Consider the following 17868-nt stretch of genomic DNA (forward strand, 5'->3'; position numbering starts at 1 on the left):
TACAGTGTCGCATGTTATCTTGAGGTGGCTTGAGAGAATTGGGCTACGTCCCCGAATCCCATTAGCACCATTAATATAATATGAATCAAATGAAGCAGAGTCTTCTCGAATCATCCAGACCCTCATTCAGGCTGAAAAATAGGCTACACAGGACAGTTGCTGCTTTGTGAACATCTATTCAGGCATTCATTGGTAGAGCAAAATTAACAATAATCTCAGAAAAAAACACACCCGACTAAATGGTTTCAGACAACTACAAAATGAAGTAATTGTAATCTGCATGTTCGCATGGAAGAACAGTCCCCTGGTCACAGTTTACATGGGCGTTTGCAGAGACTGGCGGTGATACTGAGCCTTTATTCGGGGACATCAGTGGTGTCCTGAGATTCTGTCAGAATGGACAGAGACAGTGGCGCTGGGTCTGGTAGGGGCAATAAAATAAGGGACGAAACGCCCTATAAAGCCACACAGGGGTCAGCACCACAGACAGCTCCACTGGAACTACTCTGGAATCATATGTTCGCACAAAAGGTGTGAAGCGGGAAAATCTAGTCCTATGATCTCGGATTCTGGGACGGTTTCCAACGCACAGATTAAGATTTAAAATGCTGGCAGGATTACAAGATCCTGAGTTGCCCAGATCATGATCAATCCCTGGCTGTTCATTATACCTGGTCAATATGGAAGAGCATAGGTCAAAAGGTCACAGGTCACAAATCAATGGATATGAATCTTTGGACGTCAGCCAACATCAATTTCTGGAAGACACCTTTACTGGAGCTAAAATAATAGTTTTGCTTAAAAAAAAAAAAAAAAAAAAAAACACTGCCATAATAACCATAGTTTTCACCAGCTCCTCTCATTTCATCCAAAGTCAGCAGCAATGGAAAGTGGAATACTACCAGGTACTGTGCATATTCTAGGTATAAAAAGGCATGGTGCCAAAAGAGGAACTGCCTTTACTTGAATGATTTTTGACAAAAATTGTTTAAAAAGGCTTGTCAGTCCTATTTTATTTCGCTGTAGTGCAGCAGTTTCACAATGGACACCAGCTCAGAAAACAACTGGTTCTTGATCACCCCGATTACAACTGCTGTTGGCCTGTTCTCAGGAGCTCATTTTCATTCCCACAACGAATATGATTTATTTTTGACCGTACTCCACTGTCAATATTGCAGTCAAATTCCGAAAGAGGACAAATGGACTTAAAATCACTCTATGGACAAGGCAAATGTTATCAAGCCATCCAGTGGGGAAAAAAATTACTTACTTTTAAAGGGGAAACAAGAAGTCTTCGAAAAAATATTGAAACCATTTATGGAATTCATCCAAAATATAGATCTGTCTGAAAAGTATATGAAAAACTAGTCTGCATTTTTGTTGACTGATTCCAATGGGAGGGAAGTGTGTTTGTTGTTTTTTATTCATTAACTATTTATTTCTTAGTCTTTATGTTCCACTGTCTTTTTTGTATGCTACATGTTTTTATGTTAATTTGTAAAAAACAATAAAGATGTTTTGCTATATATAATAAATATAATAATATAATAAATTAAATATTAATAAAATATATTTTATGTATATAGTGGTCGAAAACAACCGTGCCGGAAGTTCGTCAGAGGGGGAGGCGCTTCTATTTCCGGCTGGAAATTGTAAACAGTCTAGACAGCCGCGGCGCAGCCTCCATCTTTATCTGCTAAAAACCTCAACCCGTCACCATGGGGGCTGTTTTAGGGCTTTGCTCCATGGCAAGCTGGGTAAGATGACCCCGATCTGCAACGTGAGGATATGTTTAATTGTGAACAGGGGGTAAAAAAAAGTTGTGTTTTGACCGCAATTTGACCGAGTGACACAGGGGTTGTAGTTGATTAGCATCTTAGCTTGGTGGCTAATCGGCGAACGTCTTTCGCCAGCGAATAATCTACTATGGGAAAATTAAAGATAGATATGCCTGTTTATCTCAATAAGATGGTGTAATGATGACACGGGAGCAAACACAAAGAAAACGTCTAAAGATATAATCTGTTCATTTTGTGTTTCTTCTGCGTCCGGCTAGCATCTGCGTTAGCCTGCGCATTTCGGCGTCGTGTTGTAATTTGCGTTTTGGCACAAAGCGGGCCACCATCGGCCGCAACTGCTATTTTGAACCGAGACGAGGGTTTAATGTGAGCCGCTTTTTATGGTGAATGATGCGCTCTGACCCTCAGATCGTTCGGCGTGACGTCGCCTCTTTCACTTTCTTACCGTCGCCATCGTCGTGCTGCGACAACACGCGCTCTGGCGTCAGGCGCCTAAATTTAGGCCAGGCGACGCTGCGCCTGTTTACCTCTTGCGAAATGCAGGTTTTTATTGGAAGGGGGTCGTGTTCTTGTTCAAAGTAGCCGGGCGAGACGGAGGATCAACAAAGTCTGTTTTTAGCTCGGATTGGTCATCCTAATTAAACTAATCCTGTGGTTATGTATACTAGGTGATTGATTGAAGTGATTGTCGTTGTGAAACACTGCAGCAGAGCACACGGCGACACAACGGAATGTGTCCTCTGCTTTTAACCATCACCCTTGGTGAGCAGTGGGCAGCCATGAGGAGCAGCGTGTGGGGACAGTTCTTTGCTTAGTGGCGCCTTACGGGTCCGCTTCCTTACCCGCTAGGGCCGCCACTGCCCCATTACCATATAGCATTAGCCCTGTTTCTTCATGACTATTGTTTTTACAAAAATACATTTTATGCTTGCATAAGCGTTATACTTTTAAAGGGGCCTTGCTTGTGAGCGGCTGTGACAGTGACATGCACTTGTCATGTTACATTTTTTTCCTCTGTATGCCATCTCCTCCCAGATCCCATGTTTGTGTGGCAGTGCCCCATGCCTGTTGTGCAGATGCTGCCCAAGCAGCAACAATTCCACGGTCACCCGCCTCATCTACGCCTTCTTCATGCTGTTGGGCGTGGCCATCGCCTGCATCATGCTCCTGCCAGGCATGGAGGGCCATCTGAAGAAGGTAAAGAGCCAGTCTGCTTCGCTCATTTGTTGTTGATGGATCGTTTGGTTACTGTAGAACATCTTGCTCCATGTGCTGTTGCAGATCCCTGGCTTCTGTGAGGGGGGAATGGGCTCCTCCATCCCCGGGGTTGAAGGCCACGTGAACTGTGACGTCCTGGTCGGCTACAAGGCTGTGTACCGAGTGTGCTTCGGCATGGCCATGTTCTTCCTCCTCTTTTCTCTCATCATGATCAAAGTTAAGAGTAGCCAGGACCCTCGCGCCGCCATTCATAATGGGTAAATATCAGCACTCGCCACTGTGATAAATGCTCGTTTTTTCTGCCAGCAGTTGTTGGTGAACACTTGTTTAAATCGGAATGCCTTGCAAGGAATATCATTACAATGAAATATTTTTAAAAAAAATCTTTTGGTAAAGAGTCTCGAGCTGTATCGCTGAATAGGTTTTTAATGACACGTTGATGCCCTTCAGGTTCTGGTTCTTCAAGTTTGCTGCTACCACTGCAATTACCATCGGCGCGTTCTTCATTCCCGAGGGACCCTTCACAACCAGTAAGCTATGTTGAAGTAGATTGATTGATGCTAAGAAAAGGGACTGCACAGTCTTGGGGTTTATACGCTCTGCTTTAGGCAAACTTTGAATCAATGAATTTAATGAATTCTCATTAATTAAGAAATAGAAATTGTAGACACTATTGAATCATCCTTTTTGAAAAATCTTATTTATGTTTCTATTAATCTGTCATGGACATAATATACAGTATGTCTGAGGATCACAAGTTAGGAGCAGAAATTGAAGGACCATGAAAATGCAGCTGTGATCAGTTTGAACTTTTAACCTTCAGGTGAATAACAGCCTGATGTCTCCATTGAATTATGTTGCGTCGTCTTCAAGTACCTTCTGTTTGCCCTTCGCTCTCACCATGCAGCCGCGCACCTACTGCCATCCTGAATAAATAACCCGGCCTCTTGCTGTGTGTGTGTATCTTCTCTAGTCTGGTTCTATGTGGGTGTAGCTGGAGCCTTCTGCTTCATCCTGATTCAACTGGTGCTGCTTATCGATTTTGCCCACTCCTGGAACGAGTCCTGGGTGGAGAAGATGGAGGAGGGCAACTCGCGCTGCTGGTATGCAGGTATGGACTGTGTGCTTACCAAAGTCAACATTTTGACTGTTCTGTGATTGTCATTGTGAGACACTGCAGCACAGAACACGGCGACATGACGAAATTTGTCCTCTGCTTTTAACCATCACCCTTGGTGAGCAGTGGGCAGCCATGTCAGGGACTGTGCTTTGCTCAGTGGCACCTTGGCAGATTGGGATTCGAACCGGCAACCTTTTGATTATGGGGCCGCTTCCTTAGCCGCTAGGCCTTTTGTTTTTACGCTATTTTTTGTTTGCTTGTTTACAGATTGTTGTAAACGTCGCTTGTAGTGTACGGTTGTAATGTTCTGAAATCCGGTGCTCCTTGCCCCTCCAGCTCTTCTCTCTGCAACCACATTGAACTACGCCCTGTCTCTGGTGTCTCTGGTGATGTTTTATGTCTACTACACACACTCGGATGGCTGCACTGAGAACAAGGTCTTCATCAGCATCAACATGCTGCTGTGCGTGGGAGCCTCAGTCATGTCCATCCTGCCCAAGATCCAGGTACACTGTGTTTATTAATTGATGAAATGGTGCCCGATAATAATGGAATAAGTGATGAGAAATAAAATATTTAACATTATTAATGAATGTAAAATGCCCACCCCTTTTTAATTTTAATTTTAACACTTTTTACAAAATATCGTATTTGGTGCTGTCTACTGGTAATGCGTTTTTTTTTTTTTTTTTTGTCTAAGCCATGAGAATTTTTTCAGACTGATATTACAGGCAAATATTTAGGCCATTACATTATTATTATTGTCATGAATATGTTGCGTTGTTCATTTTATTTAGTAATACCTAGTTGTTTATCTGTGCCTCTTTTCCTTAGGAGTCCCAGCCAAGGTCTGGCCTGCTGCAGTCATCCATTGTGACTCTGTACACCATGTACCTGACCTGGTCAGCCATGACCAACGAGCCTGGTGAGGACCCGTCCCGGTTGCACTGACACATGCATCTCTCGCTTAAATGTCAGCATGTTCCCATACATCTGCTGATCGTTGCATTTTTAAAATTTGCCCAATTCCCTTGCACTTTTCAGACAGGAAATGCAACCCGAGCTTGCTGGGCATCATTGGCATGAACAGCACCAGACCTGCTGGCCAGGACAATGTGGTGCAGTGGTGGGATGCCCAAGGTGTTGTGGGATTGCTCCTGTTTTTGATGTGTGTTCTGTACTCCAGGTAAGCAAAAAGCCCAGATGTCAAAACCAGCTTTACTTTGCACAATTTGTCTTTTTTTTTTTTTTTTTTTTTTTTTTTCCATAGTGGCTAGAATGCGATGTTTAGGTCAGGATTTTCTTTTTTTTGGTAGATGTTGAGATGTTTGTTTTTCTCTCTCCAGCATCCGTAACTCCTCCACCACCCAAGTGAACAAGCTGACCCTCACAAGCGATGAATCCGCCCTGATTGAGGACGGGCCGATTCACCCTGAGAGCTTTGAGGAGGGTGATGGTACAACCCGCGCTGTAGACAATGAAAAGGATGGTGTCACCTACAGCTACTCCTTCTTTCACTTCATGCTCTTCCTGGCCTCGCTTTACATCATGATGACCCTCACCAACTGGTACAGGTATGTGGCCATGAACCTGGGTTCAAAACTCCATAGCATGTAGAAGCTATGAAATATTCTGTAGCTTCTATAGGATTGAGGATGGAGATATCTGAACTTTTAAACAACAATAGAAAGTTGTCTCAAGAACATAAGTGTCTTAAAAACGTATATGGATAATTGTGATAATTTTAAGTAGGCTAATGCTGTTGGGAAGGGGTGTTAGTACCAGTCTTTATTACATTATTATTGTTAGTTGCATCTTTGCTGTAAGTAGCAGTAGATGCCAATTTCACTTTCATATACAGCTTTGTATACAATTCAATAAAATTAAGGAGTAGCTGAATGGAAGGTGTGCCATTTGTGTTAATGTTTTATAGTTATTAGCAGTAATTGGGCAATTCGTGGGTTTTAAATAGCCTCACTGAGTGGCCAGTGCCACTTGTACCTGGGTGCAGATCTACCCCAATGCCGGCCGCATTCGGACTCTGATGTCAGTCTGTTTCCTCCTTCAGCCCGGACTCCAACTACGAGACCATGACCAGCAAGTGGCCATCGGTGTGGGTGAAGATCACATCCAGCTGGGTCTGCATCGCCCTGTACGTCTGGACCCTGGTGGCTCCACTGGTCCTCACCAACCGCGACTTTGACTGAGCGAAAGGAGTGGAAGAAGCCAGACTCGGCCCGTGTTCATCGTTGTGAATACCCCAACCTGCGTAGCCTAGCGGGGGCCGAGCTGCGATGTTGCTGTAAATACTGTAAAAGAGGCTGATCCAGTCAGGCATCTTGGCCGCTATATGGCAGAAGTGTCTTGAGTGAATTTCCTCATCTGTGTTTTGTGCATTGCCTGTGAGAGGCTCTAACACTATTTGTTTATAAGAAGTGCATGTTGATGACTAGTGCAATGTTTTGGGGTTTTTTTTAGTTCACAAATTGTTATGCTGCTTCTTTTGCGTGGAATAGTGGCTGACTGAATATTTTAGACGCAGCGATCTGAATTAGATTCTGTTTACAGCAAGAGTTTAGAGTTCAAGCAAAGTGACTGCTGGTCGCATTTTTGTAAAGCATGCGTAATTCACGTATTATTGTATTAGCACGTTAGCCATTCGTAACTGCGCTTGTTGTGCTCATCCCTGCTCCACAGGCAGGACGTTTTTTGGGCTGTGAGCTCCCACGGCGACAGTATAATATCCCTTTCTACCATTTGCACAGGTTGGTTTTGTGTAAAGACTTATTTAATATGATTTCTTGTTTGTTGTAAATGTTTTGCACTGGACCTTTTTAAAAAAAATCCTTATATAAGCTTCTTGTGTTGCAGTAAACCAAGTTATTGTGAATCAATTTGCTCATCGCATACAAGAACCCTGTGTGTGCTCCACAATTTTCTGGCAAAAACTTATCGTAGGATTGTTTTGTTGCCTTCTTAAGTATGTTGTAATCGATCTTCAATAAACAAATAAAGGCTTAAAGGTTGGGTGTGGTGAGTATGGATACCATGGCTGCTGCTTCGCAATAAGTAGCTAATAACTGCTTAACACGAGAATATCACAGAAAAATTGCATTGCGTTTTTTTTTTTTTGTTTGTTTGTTATTCTGTTTTTTTCTGTTCACAATCCAGACATGATGAAGCAGGTTTAGGAAATGGCCGAACAGATTATATTTTCATATCCCCGTTACAGGCTTTGTTATGTGTGTGCTGTACCATTTCCCTAAGAAATGCACCATGGGAGTCTTGAGTGAAAGGTTGCAGTAGGCTGGTGTGTTGAATGTATTGACTTTCAAGCAGTCTTGAATTTTCCAGCCTACCTCATTAATATTCAAACGTGGAATATCCGAACCTTTTGGTTTATTAAAGATGCCCTGATATACCAGTCACATGGCACCAGCGACCAAAATTAGCCTTGTTAAGAATTAACAGACATTTGGAGACTGGTCATAGGCCCAAATTATTGAACCCTGACCAAAAAAGGACATCAGGGACTTTTTAACTCAGTCATTGGCTCTGAATTTCAGCAAGTATGTCGCCATTAGATGTGAACTTGTTGCTCATGGAAAGCAGGAAGGGAGCAATTCTACCAACCAGAGTGAACAAAGAGACAACAGACGCCTTGATGTTCATTTAATGGTTCTGCCAAGCTTAAGGAAATGACAAACTACTCTGAAAGAGGCTAGTCACAGAAATATCGGTGTGCTCAAGCGACAAGAACAGCAAAACTACTTAAAAAGTTTGAACACTGTGGTTCATAGGTGTATATAAAAAAAACAAAAAAACAACACAGGCACTTCTATAGCTCGAGCCTTTTTCTTCAGTCTTCCTCAACTACCTCCAGTAGGAAAGGTACACAGGAAAGAGTTGTGTGTTGGTCAAGACAAATCACAAATTTGTGAAAATACAATAATAAGAGAAGCGCAGTGACAGAAAATTACAATTAAGAAAAAATATATACAAAACAAAAAAAAAACTGCAACAAAACTTCAACCGTGAACAACTAAAAATGTACCAAAAGATACTGGAAATAAATAAATCATCATTTTGATGAATATGGACAAAGGTACGGTTCTTTTGTTCCCCTCCTCTTGTTTCTTTCTGCTTTTTTTCCCCCTCCTCCGTTCACAGCTCCAGTGGCGCCATGTCGCTGCTGGGCCCGTCCGGGTTTAGTTCGCACAGGTAGAAGAGCGTGGCCTCGCGCGCCTCGTCTTCAGTAAGGGGCTCCAGACGGATGAGCGTGCTGCGTGGAGTCTTCTCCTCCTCCTCCAGCATCGGGGCCAGCAGGTCGGCTGGCTCCTCCAGCGTTGGGTTCTGCTGAAGCAGGCTGTCGGTCAGCGGCTCGGCCGGGGCCAGTGGGGTGCAGCCATCCAGGAAGGCCAGCAGGGGGCAGGTGGTGTACTGGATCAGCTGCTTATCTGTTGAAGAGGAAGAGGCAATCAGTGATTAATAACGTGTAATAAACAAACCTTCCATTTAGTTTATTAATACGAATCACAGATGAAAAAATACCCATGTTGTCGTCTTCTGGTTTGCTTTCTTTAGGTAAAAGATCAACACTTCCTCTGGGGCCGTCTGTTTCCTATAGGACACATTAAAACACATATAAATAGAAAATACATTTCAACTAGACATCAATTGTAAAGAAAAAGAAACCCCCGTACACTTATATTTCAGACTATTCTGAAAAGGCACATGAACATCTCATAGGTAGGAATGTTTCGGTGGGGGTTTTCTGTCAGATTACATCAATGAATAAACATTTTAAAAACATAAAAAACATGTTTGTCAAAACTGGACCAATCAAAAACACAAAAATTTAAGGCAGACTTACCTCTATGATATCAGCATCAATGCTGAACTGTTTTCCACACAGCATGGCCTGAAAGTCTTCCAAACTGCAATCAATGCTATCCAGGTAATCCATCAGTTCCACCCTGAAGATGTATTTTTTAAGATATATTTTATATATATATGATGATATTAATGCAATTGTGAAATCTACAATTAGCTTTGTAGTCAGGATGCAGGGCATCCATTCACTCACTTTCCTAGCAGGCTGATGTTTTGTGTAATGGCTCCGTTCTCACTGAGGATGGAGTCCATCATCTTGACTGGATCCTCCTGAATCAAGCCAGATGGTCTGCTGTTGAGCTGCAGCGCGCTGCTTGTTGCGAGGCAATCTGATATGCTTCTGGAAGGTTCTTCTGGTCCCACTGAGGCTGTTGCATCACTTGTCATGGGTGTCTGTGTAACCGTATCATCTCCTCCTACCTCGATTATATCAACATCCCTACAAAGCGGAAGAACAATATGGTTTAAACGCCTAAAATTAGCATAAGCACAACAAGTTCAGATTACAGGGTCCTTACGCTTGGTCGAGAGGTCTAGAACTGTCTGCCATCATCTCAGCCTCCTCATCGGTCACGTTGCAGATGATAACATCATCAGAAATATCTCCACTGTCCTTCAAGCCATTCAGTCCATTGACCATGGCCTGCAGTGAACATTTAAAAAAAAAAAAACAAACTCTGTAGGTCTTTTAACCTACAATACTAAGAAATTGCATTTACTTATATGGAAGTGAAATCTACTTTATTATGGTCCATGTGCTCGTCGTATATTTGGTGGATGAACTTGGATTTCTTCCCATTCCCATTCAACAGCAGGGGCCTACAAGAAAAGAGGAAATGTCCATCCCGTTGTTTATTTCATCACTTTTTAAAAAGATTTTGGATAATAAAACAAAGGACAGGCAGCGTACCGTTTGCGCTTCAGATTAAGCATGCGGTTGTTTTGGACGAGTGTGAAGATGAACTGTATTAGCTACAACGAAAAATTTCAAATCATTCAAGTCAGAGCTCTCAGACAACGTGACCAATCATACAGGAAAAATACTGAAAATGAATAATAACTGCACCTCCTTAATGACTTTCTGCTGGTTGGAGTGCTTCTGTCTCAGGTCTGATATCTCCCTCCACAAAGATTCGTTCTCACTAAAAATATATATTAATAAACAATTAATACAGGAATGAAGATAATAAAAAAGATACCCCATCCAACAACTTCAACCTGAACTTGTTTAAACACGTGGAGAATAACAGCAATGACCCGAAACTAATCTGGTTTCATTTCCTTCAAATGACGATGAGACAATGATTCAATCAGATGAAATAGACTGCAGAGCCAAACCGTTTTAGGGTGGCGAGCCTGGAGTCCATGGTCTCTTGTTTCCCATGTACATTCTGCACACTGGCTAGGATCTTTGACAGGTCATCCTGACGTATTTTGTTCTCTTCCGGCCTGGCAGCAGATACCTGTGGAACGAAGAATAAACTCATTTGGGTTTTTTTTGGTCATTTTTAAATATAAACTAAATCTGGAACTGAACAAAATGCAAGGCGGCTGCACCTTTCTTTTAATGTGCTCAAGCAAATCGTCCTGGCCGTGTTTGAAGTAGGGGTGCTGGAACTCGATGGGCCCGTCCCGCTCTTGCTTCACCACGCCCATGTCAATGTGCATGACCTTGCGGAAGCCATCTGAGAGGGGCAAAGCTGTTTGGTTAGTGGACACCAGTTGCCTAGCTTCAAGGGACAACAGATATTGCGGTGGGGGATGGGCGGCCCGGCAACTCACACATATTGAGCTGTCGCACAAAACTGGCCATGTTGTTGTGCTTGAAGAACTTGGGAAGGATCTCTTTGGCAAACCGCTGCTCGTCTAGCACGAGAAAACTGTTACCCTCCTGTTGAGATTAGAAAAAAAAACAAAAAAAAAAACATTGTACCATTGCATTTTGAGTCTTCTTCGGTGCCTTTTCATGGCGTCAACGCGTTGGAGACACCGAACTGTAAAGCCTCTCACCAACAGTCACAGCCTCCATTTTAGTTACCCAACATGCTGATCATCCAAGTAACATATTTGCTCTTTCTTGTCCACATCACGGCAGAACAGAACACCTTGAATATCTCTGGATGACTAATATATTCAGTACAGGCCAAAAGTTGACACACCTTCTCATTCAATGTGTTTCCTTTATTTTCATGACCATTTACGTCGGTAGATTCTCACTTGAAGGCATCAAAACTATGAATGGTGTGTCCAAACTTTTTTTGCCTTTACTGTATGTTGTGTATATGCCTTGTCTGTTTTTTAAATACGAAACCTGGAGCAATGTCACCTCATCTCTCCGTATCCTGCAGTGCATAAATAAAGTTTCCTTCCACTTGACTATAATAAGAGGCAATCTGAAGGTCCATGAGTGGAGAACGACTGGAACGTGGTGCAGTGCGACCGCACACGGCAGGCCAGGACAGTACAGCTGAGGTACACTGAATCTGGTGACATTAAGCGGCGTCGACTGGCTTTTCCCACAGAAGTAGGAAGCAGAGCACGGAGCCTGGCTGAAACCACACCATCGCAGGACAAAGCGTTCCGAGGTCTGCAAGAAACTCACAGTCCAGAAGCTACACTTTACCGCGCATATTTTATTACTAATAAAATAATATTACTGTTATGTACGACGACCACCACGACACCTTCTTAGGTTAAAACTCCGCTGGTCGTCATACGCAAATTTCGCCTGGCAAGTATCGATATTTAAACCGACGTTCTGGGTGCTGGGAAAACGAGAGAGGACGAATTCTCGGCCTGAGAGGCCGCCGCCGCCGCCGCCGTCGGGTTAGCTGGTCTCCCTGGTTAAAGCGGGGCGGACGGGGGGGCTAACTAGCCAGCACGCCGTCCCCTCCGCAGCCCACCTGGCTCCAGCAGATGAACTCGTTCGTGTCGCCGTCTTCCACCAGCGTCCACAGCTTCGTCAGGAACGCGGGCACGTTGCAGCTTTGCTTCATTTTTGCCGACGGCGGGGAGGGAAAGCGACACAGTGGGAACGGGGATGAGGGGTGAAAATAAAAAAACGCCACCACTCTCACACAGGAAAAACAACTGGGAGCTGCGCAACTTCCGCCGCGCCTCGGCGCCCTCTGATTGGTCCGCCGCCACGTTACGTAAGGTCGCACGTGGAGGTCCATGCGCTATGAGGTGACAACAAGTGTTACAGATTTTCTCCATTGGTTCGGTTTCTTGAAACATTTACATTTACAGCATTTATCAGACGCCCTTATCCAGAGCTACTTACAATGAGTGGTTACAGGGACAGTCCCCCCCTGGAGACACTCATGGTTAAGTGTCTTGCTCAGGGACACAATGGCAGTAAGTGGGGTTTGAATCTGGGTCTTCTGGTTCATAGGCGAGTGTGTTAACCACTAGGCCACTACCACTCAAATGACGTTCTCAAAATAACATGGACAAATCTCCACACCACCTCGCAGAACTCTAATACACTCCAGCGACTTTCAATCACTTCTGGACTTTATAGCAGTCGCAAAAGCATTTCTCATTGATTTCGTCAAATTGCAAATGCCTTACTACATGTCTCAAGTGTCTCAGTTCATCTTTGCAAATGGTCCTATGCACAAGGTCCTATGTCTTATGTACAAATGTACAAGCAGGCTTTAGTTAGCACAATGAACCCACATTCAGCACATTTTCAGCACATTTTAAACTGATTAGTTCATTCTCAGTCTAATCGTTGTTCTCACTAAAACATGTCAGCATGGTTTCATTGTGTAAGTCACCATATGCATTTGTCTTGGAACATTTGATAAATTCATGACAGTAATAGACTGTGAAATTAGAACTTAACTAACGGAGGAGGAGTTTCCCACATCTCAGATGACCAATCAAAAGGTTTCTTTATTTACCTGACAGGTATGAATGGTTGTGAATGCTGAATGCCAAACATTTATTCATACATCTTGGTCAGCGCCTGAACCATTTGCAGTTTGAACATGGAGGAACCTCACCAAGTACATGAACGAGGGCAAATTCCTGCTAGAGGAGGAGGAAGAAGAAGAAGAAGACGAGGAGGAGTGAGGAGTGTAGTTGTGAACCTTTAGTTAAAGCACTGTAGGCAAGATATAATGGTATGAGTGCAGTGTGTGTGATGTCAAACTTTGGAGACTGTGTGAAAGTGATTAGTTGTCACACATGACACACCGCAGCTCAACACCCAGTGCACTCTGTGAAATGTGTCCTCCGCTTTACTGTAAACCATTCCCTGAGGGAGCAGTGGGCAGCCATGACAGGTGCCCAGCGAGCAGTGTGTGGGGACGGTGCTTTGCTCAGTCACAGTGGCACCTCTGAGGTGGGCAGTGGTGGCCTAGCGGTTAAGGATATGTGAACAGTTTTGGGAGAGATATGGACTTTTGCTAGTCAGCGCTAACGTTTTGCAGAACCGTGAGACTGTTTGGCCCAATTATCTTATAGTTTTAAGAATGTAATTTCTTCTCCAAAAAATGAGCCAAACCAACTGAGAAGAACTGTAATAATTACAGTTTGAAAAGCTCTAAAATCTGCTATAAACAAACCAACCCAAGCATACAATTATTAGAAGTACAACCTGTACTTATTACTAAATATCTTGTATTTAAAACAAAATTAAGAAACAAAAGGACATTTTTGGAACGACGAAAGCACATAGTTTTATGAAATGTGTTTATCAAAATGTGTTATGTGAAAATGTGTCTAAAACGTAAAGGTGGGATGTGATTGGCTGTTGCTCCGCCCCGCCCCTTTCTAAAAGGGCTTCAGCAATACTGCTTGGCCACACTAGAGGTCACCGTTGGACCGTGTTTCTGTGACCCAATTTACTGCCTGAGTGAGTTATGAGCAGTGTGGACTGTTAAGGGTCACTCTGAGCTGAGAGCCTTTCCCTGCAAATATATTATTTTCAAAGTCCCATTAAGCAACCGGTTTAATGTCCATGCTGTATGACTTACTGCCCATTTTATGGTATTCAGAAGCCCCCTGCACACAGGAAGTCAACAGACTGAGAGGCCAAAAACACCAGGCTTTAATTGTGTGGAAAAAGCCATAAAAGCAGGTTCAGAGGTTAAATGAAACCGTTTCCTTTTGGAGGCTGAGCAGCCCCTGTTCGCTGCCTACCTGTTTTTTCGCCCTATCAGCCAAATCCACAGCATTAGGCATGGATCCAAAATGAGCAGAATGAACAGATTTACTGTTTTCTTGAATGTAATATTATGTTACCATATATCTATGTCTATACTTTATAGGCAACTCAAATACTGCCTGTGTTCCTTTTATAAACTATTTTCCATTACATGTGACATTATTGTGTCTTTACTGCATTTTTGACTGCTGTTGATCTATAAGTAACACAATTTTCCCCCAAACGAATGAAATAATCATTATTCATTATTCATGAAAAGAATCTCTTTTTTTTCAACTATTCAGTTTATGTGGAGTACATATTTTTGTCTTGTAGGGGAAAAGTGACCACTTTTACCATTAGTGACTTTTTCCAATTTCTGTGAAGACATGTGGTTTTCACTCATAAATAAACTTATTACACACACACATGCACACAAACACACACACACACACACACACATTCTTTCTCATTCTGCTACAAACTGCAGACCACACAAAACCAGTACTCGCAGCTCGCTCTCCTAATATTGCCCAACGTTCAAATGAGGTTGACAAGTGCACTGCTAATTGGGATCGACTATAATAATACATCAAAAGATGTCACCAAGATCTTTTAAATGGATGTAATTAGAACATTCTTTGATTCTGAGACAGGGAGATTATGGGGACAGCAAAATCAGAACAAATTAAAGTGGGCCTGGTGAACCCCTACGTTTTACTTGTAAACATTGTTGTTAAAATCAGTGCAATAATTAACATGAATTTTGTGTCACTTGATGTCTGAACTTCTGTCATTTTTTTCTTAAATCCTGTTATCCCCCTGACTTTTTTTATTGCTAGTGATGTAATCGGTTCCCCTCTCTTTATATTTTTTTGTACTGCAGTTGACAAGTGTACAAAACAATATATTCAAGTAGGAGCTTTTACAAAAAAACAGGAAAAAAAGTGTTTCCTTTGTCATGGCAACGAGATCTGGGCAACTACTAAGTCTCTCTCGCTCACTCTCTCGCAGCTCCCCAACTAACACTAAACAGTCCCAGAATGTTGCATAATGTTCCTTCCAAATTCTCACAGTATCAAGGTCTACTGTTCTAACTATGAGATTCTAAGATCATGCTGGTCAAGATCTTTAAATGACCATATATATACACACACACGCATATTAATAGCCAATCGTGATCAAGGTATCAGGTATTACTGTACATTTATGATATTTTACCTTAACCTACATAATCTATCTATCTATCTATCTATCTATCTATCTATCTATCTATCTATCTATCTATCTATCTATCTATCTATCTATCTATCTATCTATCTATCTATCTATCTATCTATCTATCTATCTATCTATCTATCTGTCTGTCTGTCTGTCCTTAACTAGGTAATATACAACCTATACCAGTATACAACCTATACCAAAAAAATGTATTAGCTGGGTAAAAATGGTAATGCCACAGTCCAAGATCAGTTTTAACAATCTGACAATTTCACAATTTGAAAGGCTTCATCATTTGCAAATGTTTGAACTAAAACATTCCTTAATAATGTTCATTCCCTGGAAGTGCACCAGGGTGCTCAGGTAGAGCTTGTGAAGCCATACGCTCACTTTCTTTTTCTTTCTTTCCTTTTCTTTTCTTTTCTTTTTTTCCCCCTTTGCAACAAAGTTGGACGAAAACGGCTGGAATGAATTGACATTTTCCATTGGATCCCAAACTTGGACTTTTGTTTTATAGATGTTGTTCTCTCTCATTATTCGATTAATCTTGAAGTCAAACAGGGCAAAAAAAGAGAAACATTGAAAATATATTAGTGCTGATCTCAGCAGATTTATTTTTTACTTAATGAACAAATAAGTTTGGACTGCGGCGTGCCGGGTCTTGTCTTCATTTGGGCTGCCAGAGGAGCAGTTTTACTGCCGTTTCAGACATCTTTGATTAAGTGCAACTGACCGTGCATGCCTCCATTTATTAATTGCTACACCATTTCCATATTCCACCGCACAAATTGAAATCAAATGATCTCACCACAGCACTAGTTATGTTTAATGTGTTATGGCACGACAATAAAACACGCCTTCTCATCTAGGGACAAACACTCCCCCCCTCTCTTCATCTTCTGCTTCTCTTCGCTTTGAGGAAGTGCTTTTTAAATTGTTTGCTCTTGGTTCAATGAGACTTGGACATGTTTGGAGACAGCACTGTAGCCAGGAACCCATAAAAGCCATGTTTGCACACCTCACATTTTGTGGCCCCTCAGGTTGCTGCATGTGAATTAGCACCAGGCCAAACTATGGCAGAAAGGCAGAACTTTTGGGATGATGGAGGTGCTGCAAAAACAGCAGATTCCATTCCATGTATTTCAGTGAGAAGAAGAAGATTAACCGAGTGGAATGCGTGAAAATAACACCGCGTATGGTCTGAGAGAAAGTTGAAATGAGGTGAGCTTTTGATGGAACCAGCCAGCCTCTCTGTTACGTCTTTGCAGATGCTACACCTCCACCTCCAACGTAATCAATGCACGCAACCAACGTAAATCTCAGCTTAGTTAGGCCTGTCTGAAAGCCATGAATTAACCTAGAAAACAAGCTGCTGTGTAAAATATAGTCAACTTTAGGGTCTATATAAAGGTTTTAAAAACTTCATCACACCTTCAAGTGGAAAACTTTTAAGCTCCCGTAAATAAAACTGGAGTTCATGAATTTGAATTTAAATTTGAATTGTATGAATTAGAATTGTGTTTAACTGAATATTTTGTCTCATTGGAGGCTCAATTCCCTGGAGCAGCTCAAGGCCAAGTGCATTATTCAACATACACTGGTTGCAAGTGGAATCTAATTGGGTAAAAATTCTATTCCAATATCTCATATATATATATATATATACACACACACACACACACACACACACATATATATACATGTTGTCATTCTATAAGAATTTAATATCCTGTTTGAGTGTGCTTCAAAAATTGGATGCGTTATTAGCCAACAACATTAATGAACACAAAAATTGCTCACAGATGGTCACTCATATACTCTGCCTGGCCCCCTGAGTTATGAATGTATGTAATTACTGCAGTTTGATAATGGACAAGTTGTGCAAGTGCTTATTTTATCAAATTGAACAATTTGCCTTCACCCCACTCAAAAGCGCACGCACCTCATACACAGTTTACTTGTTTCAAAAATGGAGACAGACATGGGTCCAGGTTGCGCATGTGCTTATTATTCCCATGGCCATTCACTTTCCCAGCATCTGTGTGTGATGACATCACTTTATGGACAGTTCTCTTTTCTTCAAAGTGACATCATTTGGGAAAAATTAAAGCCAACCTTGTGTCTAAAGCACCTGCCTTGTCCGCCACCTCATTAAGCTCTGCCGCTCCACTCTCACCGTGGACTCATTACATAATTTTCACCTCCGGATCTGATTGAAGATCCTGTACGGCAAGGCTTTTTACGATCTATAGGTATGCAAGCCCAGAACCTTTCCTTCTCGTTTCTCCCCCCTTGCAGAAAATCCTCCTTGACTGACCTTTGTGATAATTACACAATGAAACTAATTGGCCCACGCAGCCAACCCCCTGCACACCCTTCCACCCATCCCCACTACCCACTGTATCCCATTGCAAGTCTTGCATCCTATGCATTGCCAACTGCAGTAAAATCAAATGAATAAA

At 42.3% G+C, this 17868-nt stretch overlaps 2 protein-coding genes across 2 annotated transcripts; one reads left to right on the forward strand and one right to left on the reverse strand.

Annotated features, from left to right (window-relative positions):
• The first annotated feature begins 1607 nt into the window (after positions 1-1607).
• serinc1 (serine incorporator 1) lies at positions 1608-7163 on the forward strand. The gene is made up of 10 exons (XM_029003020.1): positions 1608-1757; positions 2835-2996; positions 3081-3274; positions 3468-3547; positions 3991-4128; positions 4474-4643; positions 4972-5062; positions 5182-5323; positions 5484-5711; positions 6206-7163. Exons 1-10 carry the CDS (start codon positions 1719-1721, stop codon positions 6342-6344), a joined length of 1383 nt encoding a protein of 460 aa, XP_028858853.1. The 5' UTR covers positions 1608-1718; the 3' UTR covers positions 6345-7163.
• Positions 7164-7794: 631 nt separating this feature from the next.
• Positions 7795-12127, reverse strand: hsf2 (heat shock transcription factor 2). Its single transcript, XM_029003019.1, has 12 exons — positions 11934-12127; positions 10813-10921; positions 10588-10715; positions 10369-10493; positions 10097-10172; positions 9941-10002; positions 9771-9849; positions 9549-9673; positions 9224-9469; positions 9011-9113; positions 8689-8758; positions 7795-8594 (listed from the first exon to the last, which is right to left on the reverse strand). The coding sequence occupies exons 1-12, from the start codon at positions 12024-12026 to the stop codon at positions 8302-8304; spliced, it is 1509 nt and encodes a 502-aa protein (XP_028858852.1). The 5' UTR covers positions 12027-12127; the 3' UTR covers positions 7795-8301.
• Between the last annotated feature and the right edge of the window lie 5741 nt (positions 12128-17868).

Source organism: Denticeps clupeoides, chromosome 14, assembly GCF_900700375.1.
Source record: "Denticeps clupeoides chromosome 14, fDenClu1.1, whole genome shotgun sequence".
Lineage (NCBI taxonomy): Eukaryota > Metazoa > Chordata > Actinopteri > Clupeiformes > Denticipitidae > Denticeps > Denticeps clupeoides.

Excerpts from the sequence above, each read along its gene's own strand:
- serinc1 (XM_029003020.1), top strand. The coding sequence starts at position 1,719 with ATGGGGGCTGTTTTAGGGCTTTGCTCCATGGCAAGCTGG. Across the intron at positions 3,275-3,467 it reads CGCGCCGCCATTCATAATGG|GTTCTGGTTCTTCAAGTTTG; the intron begins GTAAATATCAGC and ends GATGCCCTTCAG. Across the intron at positions 5,324-5,483 it reads ATGTGTGTTCTGTACTCCAG|CATCCGTAACTCCTCCACCA; the intron begins GTAAGCAAAAAG and ends TTCTCTCTCCAG.
- hsf2 (XM_029003019.1), bottom strand. The coding sequence starts at position 12,026 with ATGAAGCAAAGCTGCAACGTGCCCGCGTTCCTGACGAAGCTGTGGACG. Across the intron at positions 9,850-9,940 it reads CTTAATCTGAAGCGCAAACG|GCCCCTGCTGTTGAATGGGA; the intron begins GTACGCTGCCTG and ends CTTTTCTTGTAG. Across the intron at positions 8,759-9,010 it reads TTGATGCTGATATCATAGAG|GAAACAGACGGCCCCAGAGG; the intron begins GTAAGTCTGCCT and ends TGTGTCCTATAG.